Genomic DNA, 26,400 nt, shown 5'->3' on the forward strand with positions numbered 1-26,400 from the left:
GATCCTTATAATTGAAAAATTATAACTCCCAAATCTCTTTCCATCAGATTCGTATTTCCTACCACGTTGCAGCCCTGAGGTATGGGTGGTTACTGAACTTTAACAGCTAAACAGAAACAAGATTAGGTCATCAAGCAACAGAGAGAAACGCGCTTTCAAGCTGGCAGGTTTGGATTTTTTTTTTTTTTTAACCTCAAGGTGCCCTCCATCATACGCAAGGCACCTTGGGAATTGTAGTCTTGGGTGTAGAGCGCTGTGGCCGGAGGCGCTGACTCACTGGGACCCAATCAGCAGACAGCCAACTTGCTCTCCGCGCAGCAATTGGCTGGAATTCAGCGGCCGCCCACCCCGTGGTGCCGTCTCGCCGGCGCCGGTAAAGGGAGCTTCGTGGCCGGCAGAGTGAGGGTGGTTGCTGCGTTCCTGGGGACCTTCGTCCGCGATACAGCAGTGCGGCCATGGCAGAACCGCAGCCCGCGTCCGGCGGCCTTACCGACGAGGCCGCCCTCGGCTGCTGCTCCGACCCGGATCCCAGCACCAAGGTGGGCGCAGAACCTAATTCTCCAGAGTCGGGGCCCGCCCTGCGTGGCGCGACTGGGACCCCAGGAGGGAGCAGTCCCTCGGACTCAGCCAGGCCTCGCTTGGGCTGGATGATTTCGAACCCCATCCTACCACCACTGCAGCTCCGCCCGCCTTGGGCGGATCGGAGTGGGCTGGGAAGAGGGCCAGTGGTGTCCAGTGGGGGATCTGGAGAGGGTCCGTTTCTTCAAGTTGTTTGAAAGACTGCGATCCTGCTTGCTTTAACTTGCTTGATTTGGGACGGTAACAGGAAACCATGGCTAACCCAGGGTCAGAGCCCTTGTCTGTGGGTGTGCGTGTTCCCCAGGTCAATAGAGGTGGCGGGTAAGAAAAGAAGTTTCTGAACTCCAGTCTACGTTCGAAGCTCTACGGGCCAGCTCCTCCCAGCCGGGATCATTTTTCTATAACTGTCCTGGCTCCGCGTTTAACTCCTCCAAACCAATCTGATAGCTCCTGACTTTAGCCGCGCCCAGAATTTCTCTTTGGGTTGGCCTTTCCGGTTGCTCACGGCCACACTTATGCCCTCCCTGTGCTCGGTGGCCCCAGGAGAGATGGCAGAATCATGGAGCTTAGATCCGAAGGGAATCTTGGAAATTCCTTCACTGACCCTCTCACTGCAGCTGAGACCCAGTAAGAGGAATGACCAGTTGCATATGAAGGCTCTCATCCCTCAGCTTGCTTAACATGTCTGTACTGAGAGTCACTGTAACTCACTCAGGTGTGGTGCCTCCGGGCGTTGTCAAGATCAGACAGGGCAGCCGCTCCGGGGGTTTACTCCAGTGTTCCAGTGTACTCATCGCTGTCAGAAAACGCCTTAGTATGTATTCATTTGACTGGGGAAGCTCTAAATTCCTTGAAGTTTGAGTATGTGCTTTGTACAGACCTCTAAGACCGGTCGGTGACTTTAGTCCCTCTTGCTCTTTGCCTTCAGGGTGAAGAGTCAGACACTTCTAATTGCTAAATCCTTTGACTAGCACCTGGTAGTACTTAGCTTAGGAAAAATGTCACTGCAAAATTAAGAGGGAAGAAGTAAATATATACATTTCCTCTCACACTTAATCTTATTTTTTATACTCTTAAATGTTAATACCTCGTTATTTCACATAATATAGATTGAGTTATTCAGTGTAAATTAATTTCCCAGGTAACTGGGCATTTTATGTACTGGACTATTAAAAAAAAAAGATTTCAAGGAGAGCTTGATAAAATTGATTGAGTACAATTCTTTGCATTCTTAATTTACACCTTTTTTTTTTTTTTTTGGCTGCATTGTTGCACGCGGGCTTTCTCTTGTTGCCGAGAGTGGGGGCTACTCTTTGTTGCGGTGCACGGGCTTCTCATTGCAGTGGCTTCTCTTGTTGCGGAGCACGGGCTGTAGGCGTGCGAGCTTCAGTAGTTGTGGCTCGCAAGCTCAGTAGTTGTGGCTCGCCAGCTCTAGAGCAGAGGCTCAGTAGTTGTGACTCATGGGCTTAGTTGCTCTGCGGCATGTGGGATCTTCCGGACCAGGGCTTGAACCCGTGTTCCCTGTATTGGCAGGCGGATTCTTAACCACTGTGCCACCAGGGAAGTCCTACACACTCTTAATTTATGTCAATTTCTCTTGATTTGAAGTTTTTTTTTTTTTTTTTTTTTGGCCATGCCATGTGGCATGCGTGATCTTAGTTCCCTGACCAGGGATCAAACCTGTGCCCCTGCATTGAGAGCACGGAGTCTTAACCACTGGACCGCCAGGGAAGTCCCAGTAATCATTTTTTGAGATTAGTCGTTTTGCACCCTAGAAGCACCATATGGGGGACATAAAATGGAGTATGTAATAGCAGCTGGTATATATTGAGTGTGCCAGGCCCCGGTTTGTTATTTTAAGTACATTACTTAATTTAATCCTCACAACAACCCTGTGAGGAAGGCATAATTATCGCCATTTTATATATAAGTAGACAATGGCATAGAGGTGTTGAGTAATTTGCCTAGCGAGGAGCCCACACTCCCTATTGTGCTTCTAGAGTACTGACTACAGCAGTAATTTTGGAACTTGACATGAAGGAAAATAGAAAACCTAACTGAATTAATTCAGTCTGATCACTGATCATCTGCTATATGTAAAGAGCATGGTAGGTACCTTGGGGGACATTCAGATGAACAAGATGAAGTTCCTCCCTTCACCAAACATACACCAACTCTAACATAAGATGGAACTGGGATTATGTGCTTTTGAAATTATAAAGCACTGTGGGAGTGCAGAAAGTAGAGATTTTCAGAGGTGGCATCTGTGGTATGATGTATACACAGGGTATTTGGAGGCTGAAGACCTACGTTTGAATCCCCAATTCTGTCATTGGCTATAGTGATCTTAGCGGGGTGTAAACAAAGTTGCTATAAGGATAAAATGTATCTATGATCTCTAAACTATGAAAAGCAATGCAATTCAAGGTTGTATTTCAACTGTGGATTACAGGGAATGCGTCAAGCAGAAGGTGGGGGTGACTCTAGGCCTTGAAAGATGGATGGGGTCCCAACATCACATGGGAGATGGTTACATGGGAGGGCATTCTAGGTGGAGAAAACATCTGAGCAAAAATGTGGTGAGAAGGCAGAAAGATGCAATGTGGAGCATGTTCTGGAGAAATGAGTTACCTTGTTTTTGGTTCAAGTTCAAGTTATCTAAGTGGTGGAGCAGTGGTGGAGAAGACTAGAATGGTAGGTTGGAGCCAGATCATGGAGAGAGCTTAGAATGTTACTTCTAAGAAAATCAAATTTTATATAGTTAGTGGGGAATCACTGAGGGATTCAAATCATTCTATGGAATAGATTGGAGGGATCCAAGGCTGGAGGTGATGAGAATACCTAAAAGGCTCTTCCAGAAGGTGAGAAAAGTGATGAGGGCCTGGTTTGGAAAGAAGAGAACAGCAGTGATAGAAAGGCAACTTGTTTGTTCATTATTTGCATCTTTGTCGTAAAGGCAGACCAAAGAATGTACAGCTGCACCACCTCCTGGGCTGTCTTACTTAGCTAACTTTCTTCAAAGGCCAAGTGCTTCTTTTCCCAAGTAGTGATCTCCTGAAATACATTCTTTTTACTGTCTCCATCAGTGTCCTTTGATAAAATTATCTGGAGTCCCTTCCCATCTGAGTGGTAAATGATGAGGTCAGGGAAAACTTTCAGTGTTGGTGACACTTAAGCTGGGTTTTAACAAATCAAAGGAAGTAGCTAGGTAGAGTTGCGGGCAGGGGTTGAGGGAAGAAAGAATGGCAAGGAAGGAAGAAGGACAATGGCCAGATGGATGAATGACTGTTCTCGGCAGAGAGAACCATAGTATATATAAAAGCACAGTGACATCAGAGAGGTATACAATGAGACTGAAGTTATAGGCAATAGGAGTTAAGGGGAAGGTACATAAAACAGTCATTGAGATGCTCAAAGAAAATATGAACATTCCCACTTGGTTCATTTGTTTTTCTCATCCTGCGAAGATTTCTGTTTGGTAAATATGTTTTTTTAAATATATGTTTTATTAGTATATTTCTATGTGTATACAGTTAAAATATATATACATTTATGGTGGGGCATGCTCTTTTTTTTTAACTGATAAAGGTATGAAATCAAAACCATTTAAGATGACCAGTTTAGTGGAGTGGTAATAAAAGATGAAGTTAGAGAAGTATGTAGCAACTGTATGTGTTTGCTTTGGGGACTTTCTTCTAAAAGTTGTGAGGTACCACTGAAGGATTGATTTTTTTTTTTTAACATCTTTTTTTTTAAAAAATAGATTTTATTTATTTATTTATTTATTTATTTATTTTTGGCTGCGTTGGGTCTTCGTTGCTGTGCGCGGGCCCTCTCCAGCTGTGGCGAGCAGGGGCCACTCTTCGCCGTGGCACACGGGCCTCTCACTGCGGCGGCCTCTCCCGTTGTGGCTCCCGGGCTCCAGAGCGCAGGATCAGTAGTTGTGGCGCACGGGCCCGGCCGCTCCGTGGCATGCGGGATCTTCCCGAACCAGGGCTCGAACCTGTGTCCCCTGCATTGGCAGGCGTACTCTTAACCACTGAGCCACCAGAGAAGTGCCTGAAGGATTGATTTTTAACCCAGAAATGACACAGTTGGGTTTTTGTTATAGAAAGATCAGTCTGGTACCATTATAGGAAGATCACTCTGGATTGCATTTAGGTTAGCCTGCAAGAAGCAGAGAGACCAGGCAGGCTTTGACAGTCGTCTAGGCAGGAAGTAGTGAGGACATGAGCAAGGTAGTAGTGATCTTTGGAAACGCAAGGAGAAAGATTCCAGAGGGACTTGAGCAGTCAGGTTGATGGGACACTTGGATTGGATTACAGAGGGAGTGGCGAGGAAGGAATCTGAGAAGACTTCAGGGGTCTGACTTGGGCCGACACCCAAGTCGGATTCTAGAGGCATTCTAGAGGCATTCCCTGTTGGTGATGTAGGAAGGAGTATTTATTTGGGCTGTGATTAATTTGATATTTTGACTCAGGTGGAAATGTTGAGTAGACTGGATGGAGATGTAAAACCAGAGCTGAGGTTAGAGGTATGGGCTTCAAGATTGAAACTTTCCTTTTCTGAAGATGGAAGGTGATAGAGGCAATGGAGATTTTGATTTTGATTCTGAGTAAGATTTAATATGTAAAGCTCCTTAGTAACAGTTCTAGAGAAATGAGTGTCTTCATCACTAGAAAGAGAATTTGAAAGGTAGAACACAAAGTCAAGCAACTTTTTTGCCACTGTTGTAGCTTTTTTTTTTTTTAATAAATAAATTTATTTATTTATTTTTGGCTGTGGTGGGTCTTCGTTGCTGTGCGCAGGCTTTCTCTAGTTGCGGTGAGCGGGGCTACTCTTCATTGCGGTGCACAGGCTTCTCATTGTGGTGGCTTCTCTTGTTGCAGAGCACGGGCTCTAGGCGCATGGGCTTCAGTAGTTGTGGCTCGCAGTCTCTAGAGCGCAGGCTCAGTAGTTGTGGCGCATGGGCTTAGTTGCTCCGCGACATGTGGGATCTTCCCGGACCAGGGATCAAACCCGTATCCCCTGCATTGGCAGGCGGATTCTTAACCACTGCGCCACCAGGGAAGTCCCCAGCATAATTCTTAAAAACCCTATGATTTTCAGAATGGTAATGAGCATTGGCTTCAACTTCAAGTTATCAGTGTATTAGCTCCTAACGAGAGAATCAGCCTGTCCTTTGAAGCTTTGAAGGCATTGACTTCTCTCTAACTATGAAAGTCCTAGGTGATATCTTCTTCTAATATAAGGCTATTTCATCCACATTGAAAATCTGTTGTTTAGTGTTGCCACCTTCATTCACTATCTTAGCTATTTGGATAACTTGCTGCAGCTTCTACATCAGCACTTGCAGCTTCACCTTGTATTTTTATGTTATGGAGCTGGCTTCTTTCCTTAAACCTCATGAACCAACCACTGCTAACTTCAAAATTTTATTCTGCAGCTTCCTCACTTCTCACAGCCTTCTAGAATTGAAGAGAGTTAGGGCCTTGCTCTGGATCAGGCTTTGGCTTGAGGGAATGTTGTGGCTGGTTTGCTCTTCTATCCAGACCACTAAAACTTTCTCCATATCAGCAATAAGGCTGTTTTGCTTTCTTATCATTTGTGTGTTCACCGGAAGAGCATTTTTCATTTCCTTCAAGAACTTTTCCTCTGCTTTCACAATTTGGCTAACTGGTGCAAGAGGCCTAGCTTTCAGCCTGTCTCAGCATTTGACACACCTTACTCACTAAGCTTAATCATTTCTAGCATTTGATTTAAAGTGAGAGACATGCAACTCTTCCTTTCACCTGAACACTTAGAGGCCATTGTAGGGTTATTAATTGACCTAATTTCAATGTTGTGTCTCAGGGAATAGAGAGGTCTGAGGAGAGGGAGAGAGATGGGGCAATGGTCTATCAGTGGAGCAGTCAGAACACACACATTTATCAGTTAAGTTTGTCATCTTATGTGGGCATGGTTCATGGCACCCCCAAACGATTACAATACTGTTATCAAAGATCACTGATCACATATCACCATAACAAATACAATGAAAAAGTCTGAAATATTGTGAGAATTACCAAAATGTGACACAGAGACATAAAGTGAGCAAATGCTCTTGGAAAAATGGCACTGACAGACTTGCTGGACACAGGATTGCCACAAACCTTCACTTTGTAAAACAAAAAACAAAAAACAAAAAAAACAATACCTGTGAACTGCAACAAAGTGAAATGCAATAAAATGAGCTGTGCTTAGATAAAACAAAAACAGGAGGACTCGGAAAAGCAGAGAGAATGGCAGACTGGCTAGGGACCTTGAGACCCTAGGAATAACATGGCGGTACACACACACACACACACACACACACACACACACACACACACACACAGAAAAAAAAGCTATGCAAAGAGTATGCAAAAACACTATAGATAAATCAAAATGGAATTATAAAAAAAATTCCAGTGACCCACAAGAAGGCAAAGATAAAAAGAAAGGACAAACAGAAAACAAAACAGAAATAAAATGGCCAATTTAAGCCCTAATATTTCAATAATTACATTAGATGTAAATATACCAATTAAGACAGATATTGGTGGAGTGGATTTAAAAGCATGCCCCAAGTTATCTATATGTGAGGTGATGGGTGTTAACTAAATTTGTGATAATCATTTCTCAACATATGTAAGTTGAAGTCGTGCTGTATACCTTAACCTTATATAATACTGTATGTCAATTATATCTTAATAAAACTGAAAGAAAAGTAAAAACATGCCCCACCTATATGCTGTCTTCACGAAACTCACTTCAAATGTGATGACAGAGGCAACTAAAAGGATGGAAAAACATATATAAACATTAATCAAAAGAAAGCAGGAGTGGCTATATTGTTTCAAATGCAGTAGACTCTAGAGCAAAGACAGTTATCATAGAGAAGTACGTTATATAATGATAAAAGGGTCCATTGACTAAGAAGATATAGCAATCCTAAATGTGTGTGCATCAAACAATAGAACTGCAAAAATATGTGAACCAAAGACTGATATATGGAAGGAAAAATAGACAAATCCACAGTTTTAGTTGGAGACTATGCTCCTCTCTCAACAATTGACTGAACTAGACAGAAAATTAGCAAGGATATAGACAAACTCAGCAACACCATCAATAAACAAGATCTAATCAAGATTTATAGAACATTCCAGCCAGTAACAGCTGAATACAGGCATACCTTGTTTTTATTGCACTTTGTAGATATTAGGTTTTTTTACAAATTGAAGGTTTGTTGCAACCGTGCATGAAGCAAGTCTGTTGGTGCTATTTTTCCAACAGCATTTGCTTGATTCTCTCTGTCACATTTTAGTAATTCTTGCAATATTTCAAACTTCCACTATTATATTTGTTATGGTGATCTGTGATCAGTAACCTTTACAACTCACTGAAGGCTCACATGATGGTTAGCATTTTTTAGCAATAAAGTATTTTTAATTGAGGTATGTACATTTTTTTAGACATAGTAATATTGCACACTTAATAGACTACAGTAGAGAGTAAACATACATGCACTGGGAAACCAAAAAATTTGTGTGACTTTTTTTTTTTTTTCATATTTATTTATTTGGCTGCGCCGGGTCTTAATTGTGGCACATAGGATCTTCGTTGCAGCATGCGGGCTCCTTGAGTTGCGTCATGCGGGCTCTTAGTTGCAGCATGCAGAATCTAGTTCCCTGACCAGGGATTGAACCCCCTGCATTGGGAACACGGAGTCTTAACCACTGGACCACAAGTGAAGTCCCTGTGTGACTCTTTATTGTGATCTTTGCTTTGTTGCAGTGGTGGCAAACCCATGATATTACCGAGCTATGCCTGTACAGTTTTTTTTCAAATACCCACAGAAGATATACCAAGGTAGACCATATCATGGGCCCTAAAACTAACTTCAACAAACTTGAAATAAATGAAATTATATAGAGCATGTTCAACCACAATAGAATCAAACTAGACATCAGTGCAGAAACATAACAGGAAAATCTCTAAAAACTTGGAAACTAAATAACACATTTCTAAATAATCCATGGATCAAGAGGAAGTCTCAAGGGAAATTTTAAAAATTACATTGAACTGGATGAAAATGTAAAAAGCATCTCAGCTAAGACAGTGCTAAGAGGGAAATTTATAGTATCAAATGCATATATTAGAAAATAGGAAATGTCTTAAATCAAGAATTTGTTTCCTCCTCAAGAACCTAGAAAAAGAAGAGCAGAATAACCCAAAGCAAGCAGAAGGAAGGAAATAATAAAGAGCAGAAATCAATGAAATTTAAAACAAATTAGAAAAAAATCAGTGAAACAGCTGGTTCTTTGAAAAAAACCAACAGAATTAACAAACTTGTATCAAGACTGACAAGAAAAGAGAGAAGACACGAATTACCAATATCAGGAATGAAATAGGGGATACCATTGTAGACTGCAGACAAGAGAAGGGTGATAAGGGAATACTGAAAACAATTCTACATACATAAATTTGACAATTTACATGAAATGGACCACCAATTCCTTGAAAAACACCAACTACCATAACTTACCCATATGAAATAAATAATTTGAATAGCTCTATAACATAAGGAAATTGAATTCATAATAATCTTTTTTAAAAAATATCTCCAGTTCCAGATGATTTCACTGGAGCATTCTTCCAAACATTAAGGAAGAATTAACATCAATTCTATACAATCCCTTCAAGAAAATTGAAGAGGAAGGAACACTTTTATTCATTTTATAAAGCTGTCATACTACCCTGATATCAAAACCAGGTGAAGACAGTACAAAAAAAAAAAGCGATATTACAGACCAATATCTTTCATAAGTATGGATGTAAAAATCCTTAACAAAATATTAGCAAATAGAATTCAGTGGTATATAAAAAGAATCACATACCATGATCAAGTGGGGTTTACTCCAGGTATGCAAGGCTGGTTCAATATTTAAAAAAATCACAGTAACTCACCATATTAGGAGGCTAAAGAAGAAATATCACATGACAAAATTCAACACCATGATTTAAACACTTGTTTTTTCAGAAAAAATAGGAATGGGAGGGAACTTCAACTTGATAAAGAGCATCTATGAAAAACTTAAGAGCTAACATTATACTAAATGGTGATGCTTTCTCCTTAATTTTGGGAAACAAGGCAAGTTTGCTCTCACCACTCTTATTTGACGTAGTGCTGGAAGTTCCAGCTGGTACAGTAAAGCAAAAAAGGAAATAACAGTCAGGCAGATTGGAAGAAAGAAATAAAACTGTCCCTATTTGCAGATGACATGATTGTCTACATAGGAATCTTAAGGAGTCTAAAAAACCTCGAACTAGTGAGTTCAGCAAGGTTGCAGAATACAAGATAAACATACAAAAATCAATTGGATTTCTATATATTAGCAAAGAACACATGAGCACTAAGATTAAAAATACAATACCATTTACAATTGCTCAACAAAATTAAATATCTAGGTATAAATCTATCAAACATGTACAGAATTTGTATGCTGAAAATTATACAGCATTGATAAAGGGAATCAAAATCTAAATAATGGAGAGACATACTGTGTTCATGATTGGAAGACTCAGCATAGCAAAGATGTTAATTCTCCACAAACTGGTATACATGTTTAACACAGTCCCTATCAAACCTTTTTTTTTAGATATAGTCAAGGTTATTCTAAAATTTATGTGGAAGGCAAAGAGAGTAGAATAACTAAATCTTGAAAAGAATAGGGTGGAAGGAATCAGTCTACCTGATTTTAAGACTCACTATATAGCTGCAGTAATCATTACTCTGTGGTATTGACAGAGAGATAGACATAGATCAGTGGAAAAGAGTAGAGAACCCAGAAATAGACTCACACTAATAAACCCAACAGATTTTTCACAAAGATGCAAAAGCAATTCGGTGGAGAAAGGACAGATTTTTCAACAAATGGTGCTGGAGCAATTGGCCATCCATAGGTAAAAAATGAAGCTTTACCTGAGTTCACATTTTATACCAGAAAATCCATTTAAGAGGTGCTCAAAGGGACCTTGACTTTGACCCTTTGGTTCACTCCCTGCTCCACTTTTTTTTTTTTTTTTTTTTAAATGGAATGGTTCTTAAGTAACCACTTCTTTTTTTTTTTTTTTTTTGAAATTCACGTTCTTTTATTTATTTATTTATTTATTTATTTATTTATTTATGACTGTGTTGAGTCTTCGTTTCTGTGCGAGGGCTTTCTCTAGTTGTGGCAAGCGGGGACCACTCTTCATCGCGGTGCGCGGGCCTCTCACCATCGCGGCCTCTCTTGTTGCGGAGCACAGGCTCCAGACGTGCAGGCTCAGCAATTGTGGCTCACGGGCCCAATTGCTCCGCGGCATGTGGGATCTTCCCAGACCAGGGCTCGAACCCGTGTCCCCTGCATTGGCAGGCAGATTCTCAACCACTGCGCCACCAGGGAAGCCCTGCTCCACTTTTTATAGTTTTGTCAGGATTACATTGTAGGCACGTAGTACATGTACTAGAAGTATCCCTGATTGTACCTTTAAAATTTTCTCACAGTAGTTTTAAATTAATTAGATTTGGAGATTGCCCACCCCGAGCGTCACAAAAGACTGATTATTTCTATCATTCTTCCTTTTTATAAGGCAAAGGAGCAAATCTTTGTTACCTTGTAATCATCCCAGAAAACCCAAAGATAGTTTGAGCATAAAAGACATCTTTTATTTTTCTGAATTTAGAGCATAATAAGGGAAAGACAAAGTTAAGAACTGTCTCATGAGACGACATCAACTTAAGTCTTTTTTAAATGCAAGATATATTTATTTCAAACAATATTTTAGAACCATAGTAATAAACAGTGATTTTTAGAAACTTTTAAAGAAAGGAACTTTTTTCCAAGATCATTCAAGTGTTTATCAAAAGTAGCAGAGGTATTCTGTTACAGAGAGTTAGCAGAATATTTTGGTGATAAAAAGAAAACTGTTATCTGAGCATAGAATAACTTGATCATTTTATAAAAAGCAAGCCCTGCTTGTTTTTTTATATCGTCCAAATAATACTTTGGCAACAAAGGATTTACACACCTCTATTTTTTATGAATAACTCCACTAACATTGAATATACTTTTAATCTTTTTGCCATGTATAGACTCCTTTTTAAAAGTTAAAAATGGTTTTAGAGTTTATATTATTTTTGTGTTTTCTTAGAAGTAATCTATTATGTTAAGTCTTCTCAGTCAGAAAAATGGTGTATCTTTCCATTTTTTAAACTATTTTTTCCAGCTTAATTGAGATAAAATTCACATATAACGTGTATGTCATATACCATGGGCATGTCCAAGTGCTTCTAAAGCAGCATTTTAAATGTCTTCGTACATTCTGTTATGACTGTGTCATAATTTATCTATTTCTTCATTGTTAGAGGTAGTTTAGCAAGGTGGTTGAAAGCAAAGACTTTGGAACCAAACTTTTTGGACTGAAGTTTTTTCTCTGCCACTTACTTTCTCAGCAGTAAAATGGGGATGGTATGATACTTATCTCATAGAGTAGTTGTGAAGATTATATAAGTTAATTTCTGTAAATCATTTAGAACAGTGTCTGGACCGTAGTTACTGTGTAAATGTTGTGGTGAATGTCTTTATACATAAATCTTTGTCCAAGTTTCTAATTATTTCCTTAGATAGATTTTTAGAAGGGCAACATTTTGATCAATGAGTATGAACTCTTTAAGACTCTTCAGATCCAAATTGCTTCTTAGAAAGATTGTAGGATAGGTATAGGGATAGGATAGGGATAGGATAAACAGGGTTGTTGAACTTGTTTTACAGCACTTGGCACAGAAAAGAAAAAACAAACAAACAAACAAAAGAACTCTGTGACTAAGGTACCTGGATTTGAGCATAGCCTTTATGGACTGAACACAGGTATTTAATAATAATAAAGCCATGATGGACTGAGGGGGACAAAATTTCTTTCTTCTTAAACAGTGTGTTACAATGGTGGACTGTTGGTATTTTGTTACAGGAAGCAAAATTAGTGTTGGTAGCAAGTAGTAAAAGTTAAAGGTGTTTAATATATACTGTTTCCCTTCAGGATTTTCTCTTGCAGCAGACCATGCTGCGAATTAAGGATCCTAAGAAGTCGTTGGATTTTTATACTAGAATTCTTGGAATGACGTAAGTAAACTGTTTATTGGTGCCTATAATGTTTAAATACATAGCTTTGCAAATATAGGGAATGTTTTCAGATCCATTGTAAAAATGGATTCAAGTTTGCTTCAAAGGTCACAAAAGTCCTTTTGGCCAGGAGTCTGGGACTAGGCTTGACTGACCAGGGCTTCTGTCAGGTTCCTCTCCTCTATCCCAGCCAGGCTCACTGGGCAACATGACACCAATACTTGCATTTTCTTTGACTCCCTTCTTTCTAAGAGCTGCCAGTTAAATCCTTAATGTGTCCAGACTGTTTTGATGTTATGGCCACTTTTAGCTTCTTGTTTACTTCAGAAAAGATATAGCTATTAAGACACAATACTTAGAAAATAAATGAGTTTTAGGTAAACTCATTCATTTTCTAAGTTTTAGGTAAATTGGCCCATCTATTCAATTTTTATAGGATGTGTTCTCTTTTGCTAAATACGTAATATTCACTGATCTTATCATCTTTAAGACATATTTATTTTTCTTGATTTGTTTCCCTAAATAACATGAGGGTTTTTATTTGTTTTTGGTAATATAGATACATAAAGAATAAAACGATCTTTAATTTACTGCCTAGATAACCTCCGTTGACACTGAGAGAAAACTTCAAGTAATACAGTATATGTCTATGTTAGAAAATCTGACCAATTCTGAGAAATACAAAGTGAAAAGTGACAGCTTCCCTCCCCCAGTCCTTCTCTTCAAAGATAACTGCTGTTAACAGTTTCCTATAATTCTTTCCAGAAAAAGTAGTTTTGCATGTATTTATGACATATTTAAAGGGCAGAATGAAACCAGATTTACTGAACACGTGCTATTTGCCAGGCACTTTATATCTCATTTCGTTGTCTTCACAGTAGGTTTATGAGATAGCTTATATCCCTATTTTACATGGAAGGAAGAAACCAAAGCTTAAAGACATTAACTTAATGACCCCAGATTCCACAGTGGGCATATGGCAGAGCTGGAATTTGAATCCAGGTTTGATCGACTCCAATGTTGACCTTGTTTTTAAAGAGCCCCCAACTAGGGTACAACTGCTGAGCTGAGAAAAGCAAGTTAAAACAGGTTCAAGTGTTCCAGTTCCCATCCGTCTGCTTTGGTAGGTGCAGAGATAGTTTTCAGAATTGGAGTATTTGACGTGTTTGATACGTCATTATAAACATGTTAGAGTAAATCTTATTTGTGATGAGTCAGTGCCTAGCTCTTAGTGGGCCAAGGCATATTACATGACAGTATTAAGTAAAAGATTTGGAACAGAACTCTAGAAACTTTCCATTTGCTACGCTGCAACGATTTCCTCTTGTTGATTTTGAATGAGGTCATGTTTGAGCATTTAATCCTCCACAATCTAAAGAAAATTGTATTGTGTGTATCCTCATTCTACCCTACTCCTTGCAAAATAATCTTACACTCTTTAAACTGAGTTTAGAGGCCACGACTTCAATGAATCTTCCTCAGAACCTCAGGACGAGTAATTCATCACGCACTCTCACTCTCATGATCAGTCTCCCTTTTCCACTGCTCTTTCCCCTCAACCTGCAAAAAAGCTTAAGTCTTCTCTATTCTAGGATAATTCTTGCCCTCCGCTCTCTTGCTGTCCTTCCCGTCATCATGACCATCTGTACAGGTAGACCACCACTTACTCTTTCACTTGCTCACCTCCCATTCTCCAGCTTCTGCTGTCGCATGCTGCTGAAACTGCCCTCACAGGACCTTTCCATATCTGCTCACCTCTTCTCAGACTTAATCCTGTCTGACCTTTCTGCAGTATTTGATACTGTAACCACTTTATTGTTGCCATTCATGTCTTTTGTGATATTAATCTGTCCTTCTCTCTTAACACCTAGCCTCAGTTTCCTAGGAGTTTTGGCATAGTAAGAACTCAATAAATGTATTTTTCTTTAACTCAATGCTGTATAGCTGAAAGAACAATAAGGTGTGATGTGTTCTATTTTTCACTAAAAATAAATAAAATTTTCTTTTGAATATACCTTTTGCCATTTATAAGCAAGTACCATAAATCCAACTAAATTTCATTATATTTGAAGAATTGATGAATTACAAAAGTTTCCGTTTTTAAAAAAAATTTATTTCACTGATATATACAGATGAATAAATTTTTTTAAATGACTTTTTTTTATTGATTTTCCTTGCTTTTTCTATTAAAATAGCCTCACCATGTACAGCTCTTATTCTTAGTAGAACTTGAATATTGTTATGTTGATTTTAGTATGAATCAGCTTTTCCTATTGTTAATTGATTCAGACTTGTTGTTTAATTTCAGACTACTCCAAAAATTAGATTTTCCCACTATGAAATTTTCACTCTATTTCTTGGCTTATGAGGATAAAAATGACATCCCAAAAGATAAAGATGAAAGAGTAGCATGGGCATTCTCCAGAAAAGCTACACTTGAACTGACACAGTGAGTATGAGTTTTTATTTTTTTTATATACTCTACATTTTTTTGAAGCTTTTTTTTTTTAAACTTTTTTTCCTGTCTTATCAGCTTAATTCAAAGCAGGTCTACCTAATCACTTTCAACTTGTAACAATATGTTTGAGTATTTTATATGGATCTTATGGTCTCTGTATTGTTCTTGTGGCATAGGTAGGGCAAGTGAGATCATTTGCCTTTTAGATAGAGAATGTAAGACTGAAATGGCAAGATATTTGTCAAACGGTAGCTAATGAATGTTTAGGTACTATAAGTAAGGTCTTCATAATTTCAGCATTTTTGTTGAAATTGGCATTCCCCTTCTTTCTTTTTTATTCTTTATGTTGTTTCTGTGCACCTGCTAAAAAATACCAAAAGAGCATTTGTTTCAGGGTGTGTGATTTAATGTGTCCCCTGATTCAAAACAGCCCTGGAATCAGAAGGACCTAGACATGAGTCTTGGCTCTGACAATAGCTCTGCGACCCTAAACAAGTTATATCACCTCCCTAAGTGGCAGTCTCATTTATAAAATGGAGATACTCAGATCTAGCCCTTGGAGCTGTTCTGAGGACTTAAGGAAATATAAAGTACTTAGCACAAGAAATGATAGTTGCTATTATTATAATTATTGTTCTTATCCAGATGCCTGGTTTTATTGTCTCCTTAGTCATTCTTTGCCCATTTGCTCTTTCTGTAGTTGAAAACTTAATATTTACAGTAACAGAGATTAGACCAAGTATATTAAGTAGCATATATACATGGAAAGATTTCAAAGATTGTTGCAGCTTTCTTTTCAGAATATCTGTTCTCCAGGTCACTTGTAATTATGTTTTCCCTCCTTTTGCAGCAATTGGGGCACTGAAGATGATGAGACCCAGAGTTACCACAGTGGCAATTCAGACCCTCGGGGATTTGGTATGTTTGCCTATTTGTGTGTAATAAACATGGATTTGTGTGATTTTTCCATTGTGTACCTATTTATGATTGTAAGCAATCTAAAACATTAAGTATAATCAATTTGTTAGGAGTATGGTTATTTTTATTTTCCACAAATAATTTTATTTAGGAGTTGTTTAATTTCATCATCTCAGTCTAAACTTTTTACATTTACTCTCACAATGATTTTACTTTTCAGTCTCAGTATTATATTTCCAGTAGATGTTTTAATTTAAGAAACAAAAAACCAAAAATGATGGTTAATAATAATCCTGATTTCTGCCAGCATACACTTCTGCCTTGATCTAAAATCTCTCAATCAAAACAACAGTATTACCAATTTAAATTGGCTGCTATGTAGTCAGTATCAATAATAAGCCTATTAAGCATGAGTAAATGGTTACTCTTTTGTGTTGTAGGTTATTCTTAACAGATCAAACTATTTATGAGCCAGTATTGGGCTATGTTAAATAATTTATAATTCAGAGCAACTAATTAATTTATTATACCCAGCCAGTTAGATTCTTGTTCTTTAATATATTATAGCTTTTGAACCAACTTGATTCAGTCTGTTTTCAGATGCCTTTATGTTTTGAAATAAACTAGTTTTGGAAGCCACTTGTGGCACATGGGTACCCTGTTGTAATTTTTCCTTCTTTCTCTCTGCCTTGTTTTGGGGGTGGTTACCTAAGGTCACATTGGAATTGCTGTTCCTGATGTTCACGGTGCTTGTAAAAGATTTGAAGAACTGGGAGTCAAATTTGTGAAGAAACCTGATGATGGTGAGTCTGCTACTTGTTTTCTTCAGGCCTCTGTTTAGTTATATAACATTTACTAAGCACCCACAGAGGGTACTGTTGTAGTAAAATCCTTTTGGTTGCAAGTAACTTGGAATTCTACTCCAACCAGCTTAAGGAAAGAAGGGAAATGATTGGAAGAATACCTAGTTATCTCAGGGAACTGAAAGGCAGCACCTAGGGTGGCTTCACATGGGACTAGTCACAGGATCTAGAGAGCTATCAAGGACCTAGGCTCTCTCTCCACCCCTTGACCCTACCATTCTCTCAGTGACCACCAGCTTTCACTCTCTCGGGTATATCTAACCACCCAAAAAAGTAAGTTCCTTAAAGTCTGTTTCATCTGCTGTTAATGTAACTACACCAAGTCTCTTCAGTTAATAATTTCCTGATTTTTTTTTCATCCTTTTTCAACCTTTGTGTGTCCTTCAGTTTTAGGTATATCGCTTGACATAGTATATATCTGGATTTTGTTGGATTTACATGTATTATAATTATTTTATTTAGATCTGTTTTTGCCACCATAATTTATTATTTAATTTTCATTTGAAATATTTCACTGTTTCATTTCAATCCTTTTTTTTTCAATTAGGAGATTTGATATCCAAATATCCTCCTCCCTAGTAAGGAAAGAACTTGCTCCCCTCTACCTCCATTATGTTACTATTACTCAGGCTAGGATATTATTGATTTATTTTTCCTTTTTCTTTGGCTTTGGCTTTTTTTTTTAAGATAATAAATATATCAAGGTATATATTTTTTCTCCATAGATCTCTTGCAGCATCTTTCAGATTTTTCTGTCCCTTTATTAAGTACCTCAACCAAAACTGTTTTTAAAGGGTTTGTGAGGCAAAACTCTTGAAGCTCTGTATGTCCCAGAACCATGCCTGTATACATATGAATGACAGTTTTGTTGACTATAAAATCTTAGGTTTATTTTCCTTCAGTCTTGAAAGTACAACTATATTGTCTTATTTTTCCCATCCACTGTTGCTGCTGAAAAATCTGATTTGTGTTCCTTCGTATAGTTTCTTCTGTTTTGTTCTAGAGGCTTTTTATATATGTTATTTCTTTGTCCTTGCCTTCCTTCTGGGAGATTTCTTCAAACTGGCATACCAGTTAGCTAATTTTTCCTCAGATGTATCTGTTCTTATATTTATCTTCTGTATTCTCATCTATTATGTTATTAATTTCAGCTATTATCATTTTGATACTGAATTTTTGCTGGGCTCCCTTAATATTTTCTTGTTCTTGTTTCATATTGGTCGTATTGAATATTCCTCATTGCTTTTACATGTTTTAACAGTTCTTGGTCCCCATTGATCTAATATTTGTTCTTCTGTTTGAATGTATAATCCATTGTTTGTTTTATAGTTATATTCCTCAAATTCTCATTATTTTGGTCTCAGAGGTTTTTTGTTTGTTTTTTTTTGAAACTGAAACCATTAGCTATTCCAAACATCAGGCAGTGTGAATGGGGGAAGGCCAGACCTCAGTCCTTAAAAATCCACATGAGCTCAGGGAGATGTGCTGAGCAGAGAGAGAAAATAAGAGTTAAACAAATACTTCACATTCTGTAGTCAGATCCTTTTCCCCCCTTTGTCCCTGATGGAGTAGTAGTATTAGTAGGAGACACTTCTGGGATTGTCTTTCCCTCATCCTGGTTTTGGGGAAAGTGAAATCTCTGGGAGATCAGTTGGTACCCACCTGTCTTTCTGCCCTTATCTACTCGTGAGGACATTCGAACCAGTAGTTTCAACCCCCCACCCTGTGGGAGTAGGTGCTAATGCCCAAGGCACTGGGAGAAGCAAGAGCCAAACTAACAAAACTCCTGTTTATTCTCCCACAGCCATGATGGACTGCCTTGTGCTCCAGCCAAAAGTACCCCCTTCCACACAAAGGAGGTTAAAACAGTCACTACCCCACCCCCACCATTCCTCTCCCCAACTATCACGTCAGGGGCATTGTACTTTTTTTTTTTTTTTTTCCTATTTTTTTAATCTGTGTTCCTCTGGGGTTGATCTTGAAGAAAGGAACCAGAGATAGGAGTCAAACTACTTCAGCATCTTGGTACCAAAATAAATTTCCGAGGTCACATTTTTCCATTTAAGCAAAGAACTCTACTACTAGACCTACTAACCTCTTAATCCCAGTTTTGAATTCCTGGGAGAAAGAATCTGATTGGCAGAGCTTGGGTTACATAGAATAGTGTATGACCTAAGCATCTGGGTCCTTTGGCTGTGTAGATAAGCCATGCTACCTCTTCCCTTGAGCACCTATCTATTTCCCTTATCCCCTTTAAAATAAGACAATTTCTTTGACTACTCAACTAGTAGCATGAAGTGATACTGTGCAGGTGAAATAAATACCTGATACTTACAAGATGCAGCCAGTCCCACAGTTTATTTCAGGAGAGTTGGTTTACAGCTATGTGGAGAAGATAAAATATGTCATTCTGAAAATCGTGCATCTGGGCAACACCGACAATAGAATTTTTTGAAGTTAAAACTATAAACAAAACAATGTAATTAACTAAAATGCAAATTAAAATTTGAATTAATAAAAAATGTATTTTAAATTTTTAAGGTTTTTTTTTTAAGTCTTTTCAGTAATGAAAATCATTTTGTTTTACAGGTAAAATGAAAGGCCTGGCATTTATTCAAGATCCTGATGGCTACTGGATTGAAATTTTGAATCCTAACAAAATGATAACTATTATTTAGTTCTGTGAGAATGCTGCTTTGAGATTTCAGTGAAGACATTGTGGAAGGTAAAAAAGGAGACAATGTGATTCAAGATATTCAGTTAACAGAAGCATCTAGGACTGATGGATTATTGTCTCAATTAAAATTATTCTTAAGTCCATTTCCCTTTCCTATCTCAGCTATGTTTTTCACCTAACTGTTCAGTCATTCTAGTTTTAAAGTAGTGCTTTGTCTTATGTCCTTGAATGTAGTTGTATAACTACTTTTTTAGGCAATAATTAGAACAATTCCCTTCAGAGGCTGCATTTGCCTTCTATCTTCTGAAGAGATACAAGTCTACAAGTCTGCCTTTGAATCATCATTTTCAAAAAAAAAAACCACTTAATATGTTTTTGTTGTGATTACCTTCTGGGGTTTCAGTTCCTCAGAAGTAACTTCAGAATGGGAAGTAAAGAACCCCGAACAAAAATGAAGCTTCATGTATATTTCAAATAGTATAAAGTTTATTTTACAAAAGAAAAGTTACTCTTGGGAGAAATTCAGAATTATGCTGACAAGGATGTGGATAGAAAAACTAATTTCTTCTTTACAAAGTACTTTGAAAGTTGAAGGACTAACCTCTTTATTTTGGGATGGGGAAGAGGGTGGGAATATTACATACTGGGTATGCAGACACGGACTAGGCTGTCACATACTTTATCTCCCTTAATCCTCCACAGTATGCTGTGAGATAGAAAGTAGGCTGGACATGCAAAATAACTTTAATGAATCCAAGGCAATATAAATAGGCTAAGGACTCAAGATCTCATCATCATTTTTAGTATTTAGATTATATCTCAAAAATTAGTACCTTGGGGCTTCCCTGGTGGCGCAGTGGTTGAGAATCCGCCTGCCAATGCAGGGGACACAGGTTCAAGCCCTGGTTCGGGAAGATCCTACATGCCACGGAGCAACTAAGCCCGTGTGCCACAGCTACTGAGCCTGCGCTCTAGAACCCGTGAGTCACAACTACTGAAGCCTGCGTGCCTAGAGGCACGTGCTCTGCAACAAGAGAAGCCACCGCAATGAGAAACCCGCGCACTGCAACAAAGAGTAGCCCCCACTCACCAGAACTAGAGAAAGCCCGCGTGCAGCAACAGAGACCCAATGCAGCCAAAAATAAAATAAATAAAATAAATAAATTTAAAAAAAATTAGGACCTCACAATACCTCCTTCCCTAGTGTTCTTTGTAAAAACCTTCAAAGAGTTTGAGCATTGTCCTCTCAGCTTTCAAGCCCGAGTACCACGGTGAGGAAGAAGCAGTGGAGGAAGTCTGGAGTGTGCGGCTGCTCTGGGGATGCCTGGTTGTCCCTGTGCAACTGGTGCTTGTGTTACTTGTGAAGAGCCCCTACCCCAAGGTCTTCCAGATGCCAGTAATCATTTAGGATAAATTAAGTTCAGTGATAACTTAGTTACCAGAAATCAGCTCAGTGGTCTTCCCTGCCATGATTGACATTTGATGGATTTTAAAAACCAAACTGAGGGCTTCCCTGGTGGCGCAGTGGTTGAGAGTCTTGTCTGCCAATGCGGAGGACACGGGTTCGGGCCCTGGTCTGGGAGGATCCCACATGCCGCGGAGCAACTGGGCCCGTGAGCCGCAGTTGCTGGGCCTGCGTGTCTGGAGCCTGTGCTCCGCGGTGGGAGAGGCTGCGATAGTGAGAGGCCTGCGATGGTGGGGAGCTCGCGCACCGCGGTGAAGAGTGGCCCCCGCTTGCCGCGGCTGGAGAGGGCCCTCGCACAGAGGCGAAGACCCAACACCGCCATGGATGGATGAATAAAAAAAAAAAGAAAAAAAAACCAAACTGATTTTGAAAATCTCTTATGGCACAGATAATAAGAACATCCAGTTTGTGGTTTAACTACATTTGGATTTTTTGTGGACTCTAGTGGAAGACCTTTGGATAGGCCTTGCCTACTGTGCTTACACTGCTAGAAGCACTTTCATTTCCTTTTTGGATAGAATGGATTTATGTGAGCAGTTCAAACAAATAGACTGAAGTAAAATAAAATTTTAGAAAAGACTGTTTGTTTAATTTGTAAACTTCTATCCAGCATGTTATTTCTTTTAAAAAAAAAATCTGCCCTTGGGGAGTAGTACCAGGATTTTTGAAGGGGCTTGCAGACTCATTGAGAACTGGGAATAGTTGTAATTCTATACATCAGGCAAAGCACACAGTTTCTATGGATAAGGAAGGGTCAGGAAGATGAGAAGAGGAAAGTAAATGGATAAAGGATTTTGGTAGAAAAAGTGCAGAGAAGAAGAAAAGACAAATATCAAAAATGAGTTGTGGAAACCAGTGCTGGTACATTTTGGGTACTAGCATTACCAAGTGGGAGGGTTATTAGATTCATAAATTTAGTCATTTAAACCTTTTTTCCTCAGAAAGAAGCCTTGTCTACTTGCTAAGTAAAACTTGCCAAAAGATAGCCCTTGCTACTCTTTAAATCTGATCCCTGTATGCACTGAAAAAATATGTATTGTGTCACTGGGCCTTGCTAGGGATTAGAACAATTCACTTCTAAATTAATTTATCTGAGCAGTGGTGACATGAAAGTGTGAATTAGAGCACAAGAAGTTTTCTTGTTTTACATTATTGGACAGCCAGACTGTATAGCTTACTGTCAATGTAAAATAAATCAGTTGCTCATGAACCCTACATGAGACTCTCAGTTATAATACATATGGTCTGAATAGGAGCTGATGACTGTGAGAGAATCGCTATAGCTTCCCCATATAGCATTCTGACCAGTATTGCGTACAGTGTATATAAATATTCCTTGGCAACACAACTGCTTGTGAAGAGGGTTATATCAGTAAAGATGCATGCTGCTGACAATAAGAAAAGACCTAACTCTATCAGATGTAACAAGCACTTCAGAGGTTCTGGAATGAGTTGATAGAGGGTTCAGAACTATCAGGCACCCTGGTTTCTTCCATCTTTGACAAACTGTCATTCTCAGCAGTTGTTTGGGGGGCTAATAATACCTGTGATCAAAAACGCCTACTATGAGGACTTCCCTGGTGGCGCAGTGGTTAAGAATCCGCCTGCCAATGCAGGGGACACGGGTTCGAGCCCTGGTCCGGAAAGATCCCACATGCCGCGGAGCAACTAAGCTCACTGCAACTAGAGAAAGCCCGTGTACAGCAACGGAGACCCAACACAGCCAAAAATTAATTAATTAATTTAAAAAAAAAAAACCGCCTACTATAATTCCAGGTGTCATTGTACAAACAATGTCCAGTGAAAGAAAACCTGTTGTTCCTTTTGTGTGTTTAATGAGTGTAAACCTTTCTCAAAGCTCATCAGCAGAATTCTCCTTATGTCTCAAACCAGAATCGGGTCACTCGCCTGCCTCTAATCATTGACAAAGGGACTGAGACCGCTCTGACTTAGATCATATTTACTGCAGTTACCTACATGAGGGTAGACACTGTATCCAAATTGAAACTGCCAGAATGGAGGAGCAAATAAGGGCTTCTGAAGAGGTGAAACAGAAACTGCAAAAGGGTGAAATTAAATATTGAGAACTTAGTGGGTGCAAGGGTGCTGTAAGAAATCAGAAGACATTTCCTGCCCTCAAAGAACTTGTTCTGAGATTGTGGTTCTCAACTATATCAGACTTAGCAAACCCTCCTTACTATAACATGGGAACGTTTATAACATCTATCACACCCACTATCATAAAACAAAATTCATATATAACTTACCTATATACACAGTTTCAAAAAGGATCAGTCCAATGCCTTTATTGTAATAAAAAGAAATAAATCAATTTTTAATAAAATATGCATTTCAATATGTAAATGCCCAGATACTGCTACACTAGAAAACAATGAAGTAGTCAGGTGCTTTCTTTTATATATGGAAGAAGTAAAACTGTTCAATAGCATACTGATAACTCTATTTGGTATTTTAAAATAGAGACTAAATTCATGATTCCTGAAGAGCTATAATGCTACAACTTTATTTACTTATTTATTTTTTTGGCCACACCACGTGGCATAGGGAAATCTTAGTTCCCCAACCAGGGATCAAACCCATGGCCCCTGCAGTGCCCTCGGAGTCTTAACCACTGAACCGCAGGGAAGTACCAGTGTTACAACTTTAAATGCATACTGATAACAGGTGTGTTTTATTGGTCATTCAAAGAAATTGAATGATGTTACTGTTGGAAACATCATTTTCCGAAATGGTGATCAATTCTCGTGGAGGTTTTGAATAAAAGAATAATATTCCTTCTGTTTATAGGGTAGTTTTGTCCCTAGTGAATATTAAAATTATACATACAAATAAGTAAAATGGAAGTTCTAGGCTCAGAAGATAAAAGCAGGTGTTATAATTTTTTAATTGACATAACATTATGTAAGTTTAAGGTGTGCGGTATGTGATTTGATACCACCACAGGGTTAGTAACACCTCTATCATGTCACATAATAATTCTTTATTGTGATGGGAATAATTAAGATCTAGTCTCTTAGCCTAGAAATCAACTACAAGAAAAAAAACTGCAAAAAACACAAACATGGAGACTAAACAATATGCTACTCAATAACCAGTGGGTCACTGAAGAAATCAAAGAGGAAATTAAAAAATATCTGGTGACAAATGAAAATGGAAACACAGTGATCCAAAATCTATGGGCTACAGCAAAAGCAGTTCTAAGAGGGAAGTTTATGGTTATACAGGCCTACCTCAGGAAATAAGAAATCTCAATCTAACCTTACACCTAAAGGAAAAGAACAAACAAAACCATCCTTGGCTAGCACTTCTGCTAGTATATAGGTGGTGACCCTGGTGGAGTGACCCAGACTGTCATCTCTGAGGGGTCTGAGCCCCTGGACAACATGTCCTTTTCAGACCAGCCAGGGTTGCTGCACTTGTCCATTTGCCTTTAAAACTGGGCATGAGAATACCAACAGGCACCTAAGTGGGTCACATGGATGCTAAGCATACTCCTAGCTGTCCCCATTGTGTAGCAGCAGCCCCACTTCTTCCTAATGATAAGGGTCACTTACTACTGCCAGAATGGTGATTCTTCTTGTCCAAAGTAACAGGGCAGCAACCAAAGCTTAAAACTAATGGGATTAATCCCAAAGCAACCTATAGATTCAATTAAAAACCTTTCAAAATCTTAATGACTTCTTTTTCAGAAATGGAAAAATTCAAACTAAAATTCACATGGCATCTCAAGGGACCCCAAATAGCCAAAACAATCCTGAAAAAGAATAAAGTTGGAGGATTCACACTTTCTGATTTCAAAACTTACCACAAGCCTTCAGTAATCAAAACAGCATGGTACTTCAGTAATCAAAACAGCATACAGCCCAGAAACAAACCCTCACACGTATGTCAAATGATTTTTGACGAGGATACCAAGAGCATTCAGTGGGGAAAGTACAATGTTTTCAACAAATAGTGCTGGAAAAACTGGATATCCACACACAAAAGAATGAAGTTGGACCTTTATCTTATACCATCTGTAAAAATTAACTCAAAATGGATCAAACAAATGTAAAAGCTAAAAGTATAAAACTCTTAGAAGAAAACATGGGGGAAAGCTGCATGACATTGGACTTGGCAGTAATTTCTTGGATATGATACCAAAACACACAGGCAACAAAAGAAAAAAATAGACAAATTGGACTTCACTAAAATTTAAAACAAATTTAAATTTAAAATTTAAATTAAAGGACACTATCAACAGAGTGAAAAGGTAACCCACAGAATGGGAAATCATACTTGAAAATGATATATCTGATAAGGAGTTAATATCCAGAATATATAAAGAACTCCTCCAACACAAAAACAACCCAGTTAAAAAATGAGCAGAGGATTGAAAATCAAAACCGCAATGAGATACCATTTGCACCCATTCAGGTAGCTATTATATAAAAATGAAAACAAAAACAGAAAATAACAAGTGTTGGCAAAGATGTGAAGAAATTAGAACCCTTGTTCACTGCTGGCGGTAATGTAAAACCGTGCAGCTGCTGTAGAAAACAGTATGGCAGTTCTTCAAAAAATTAAACATAGAATAACCGTATGTTCAGCAATTCCGCTTCTGGATATATACCCAAAAGAAAACAGAGACTCAAACTGATATTTGTACACCAGTGTTTGTTAGCAGCATTATTCACAATAGCCAGAAGGTGGAAACAACCTAAATGTCCATTGATGGATGAGTGGATAAATAAAATGTGATATATACATACAATGGAATGTTATTCAGCCTTAAAAAGGAATGAAATCCTGAAACATGCTACAACATGGATGAACCTTGAAGATGCTGGGCTAACTGAAATAAATCAAACACAAAAAGATAAATACTGTGTGATTCCATTTATATGAGATACCTAGAATAGTCAAATTCATAGGACTGAAAGAATGGTGGTTTCCAAGGATTGGAGGGAAAAGGAAATGGGGAGTGGTTGTTGAATAGGTACAGAGTTTCAGTTTGGGAAGATGAAAAAGTTCTGGAGATGGATGATGGTGATGGTTTCACAACAATGTAAATGTACTTAATGCCATTGAGTTGTATACTTAAAAATGGTTAAAATGGTAAACTTTGTTTTGTATATTTTACCATAATAAAAGAAATTAATGGGACTCATATTGTGTGCCCTGGTGAAAGTGTCTCACTTTTTAGAAGAAGGACCTCTAGACAAGCAGAACCTGGAGTTGTGGGGATAGGAAGCACA

At 38.5% G+C, this 26,400-nt stretch overlaps 1 protein-coding gene and 1 long non-coding RNA gene across 3 annotated transcripts in view; one reads left to right on the forward strand and one right to left on the reverse strand.

Moving 5' to 3' along the window:
- Positions 1 to 336: 336 nt before the first annotated feature.
- Positions 337 to 26,314, forward strand: GLO1 (glyoxalase I). Its single transcript, XM_082412558.1, has 6 exons — positions 337 to 539; positions 12,679 to 12,761; positions 15,070 to 15,210; positions 16,070 to 16,137; positions 16,851 to 16,940; positions 19,590 to 26,314. Exons 1-6 carry the CDS (start codon positions 456 to 458, stop codon positions 19,676 to 19,678), a joined length of 555 nt encoding a protein of 184 aa, XP_082268684.1. The 5' UTR covers positions 337 to 455; the 3' UTR covers positions 19,679 to 26,314.
- The window catches only part of LOC309637641, a 30,765-nt gene continuing 21,312 nt past the window's right edge, over positions 16,948 to 26,400 (reverse strand). The window contains exons 3-4 of one of the 2 annotated variants that reach the window (XR_014250712.1): positions 19,336 to 19,382; positions 16,948 to 18,485 (exon numbers count right to left, since the gene is read on the reverse strand). This is a non-coding gene — a long non-coding RNA (uncharacterized lncRNA). Of the gene's footprint in view, positions 18,486 to 18,925; positions 19,383 to 26,400 lie in introns of those variants that run through there. The other variant, XR_014250713.1, reaches the window with a different exon arrangement.

The sequence above is a fragment of the Balaenoptera physalus genome (genome assembly GCF_965194825.1).
Source record: "Balaenoptera physalus genome assembly, chromosome: 11".
In the NCBI taxonomy this organism is placed as follows: Eukaryota; Metazoa; Chordata; class Mammalia; order Artiodactyla; family Balaenopteridae; genus Balaenoptera; species Balaenoptera physalus.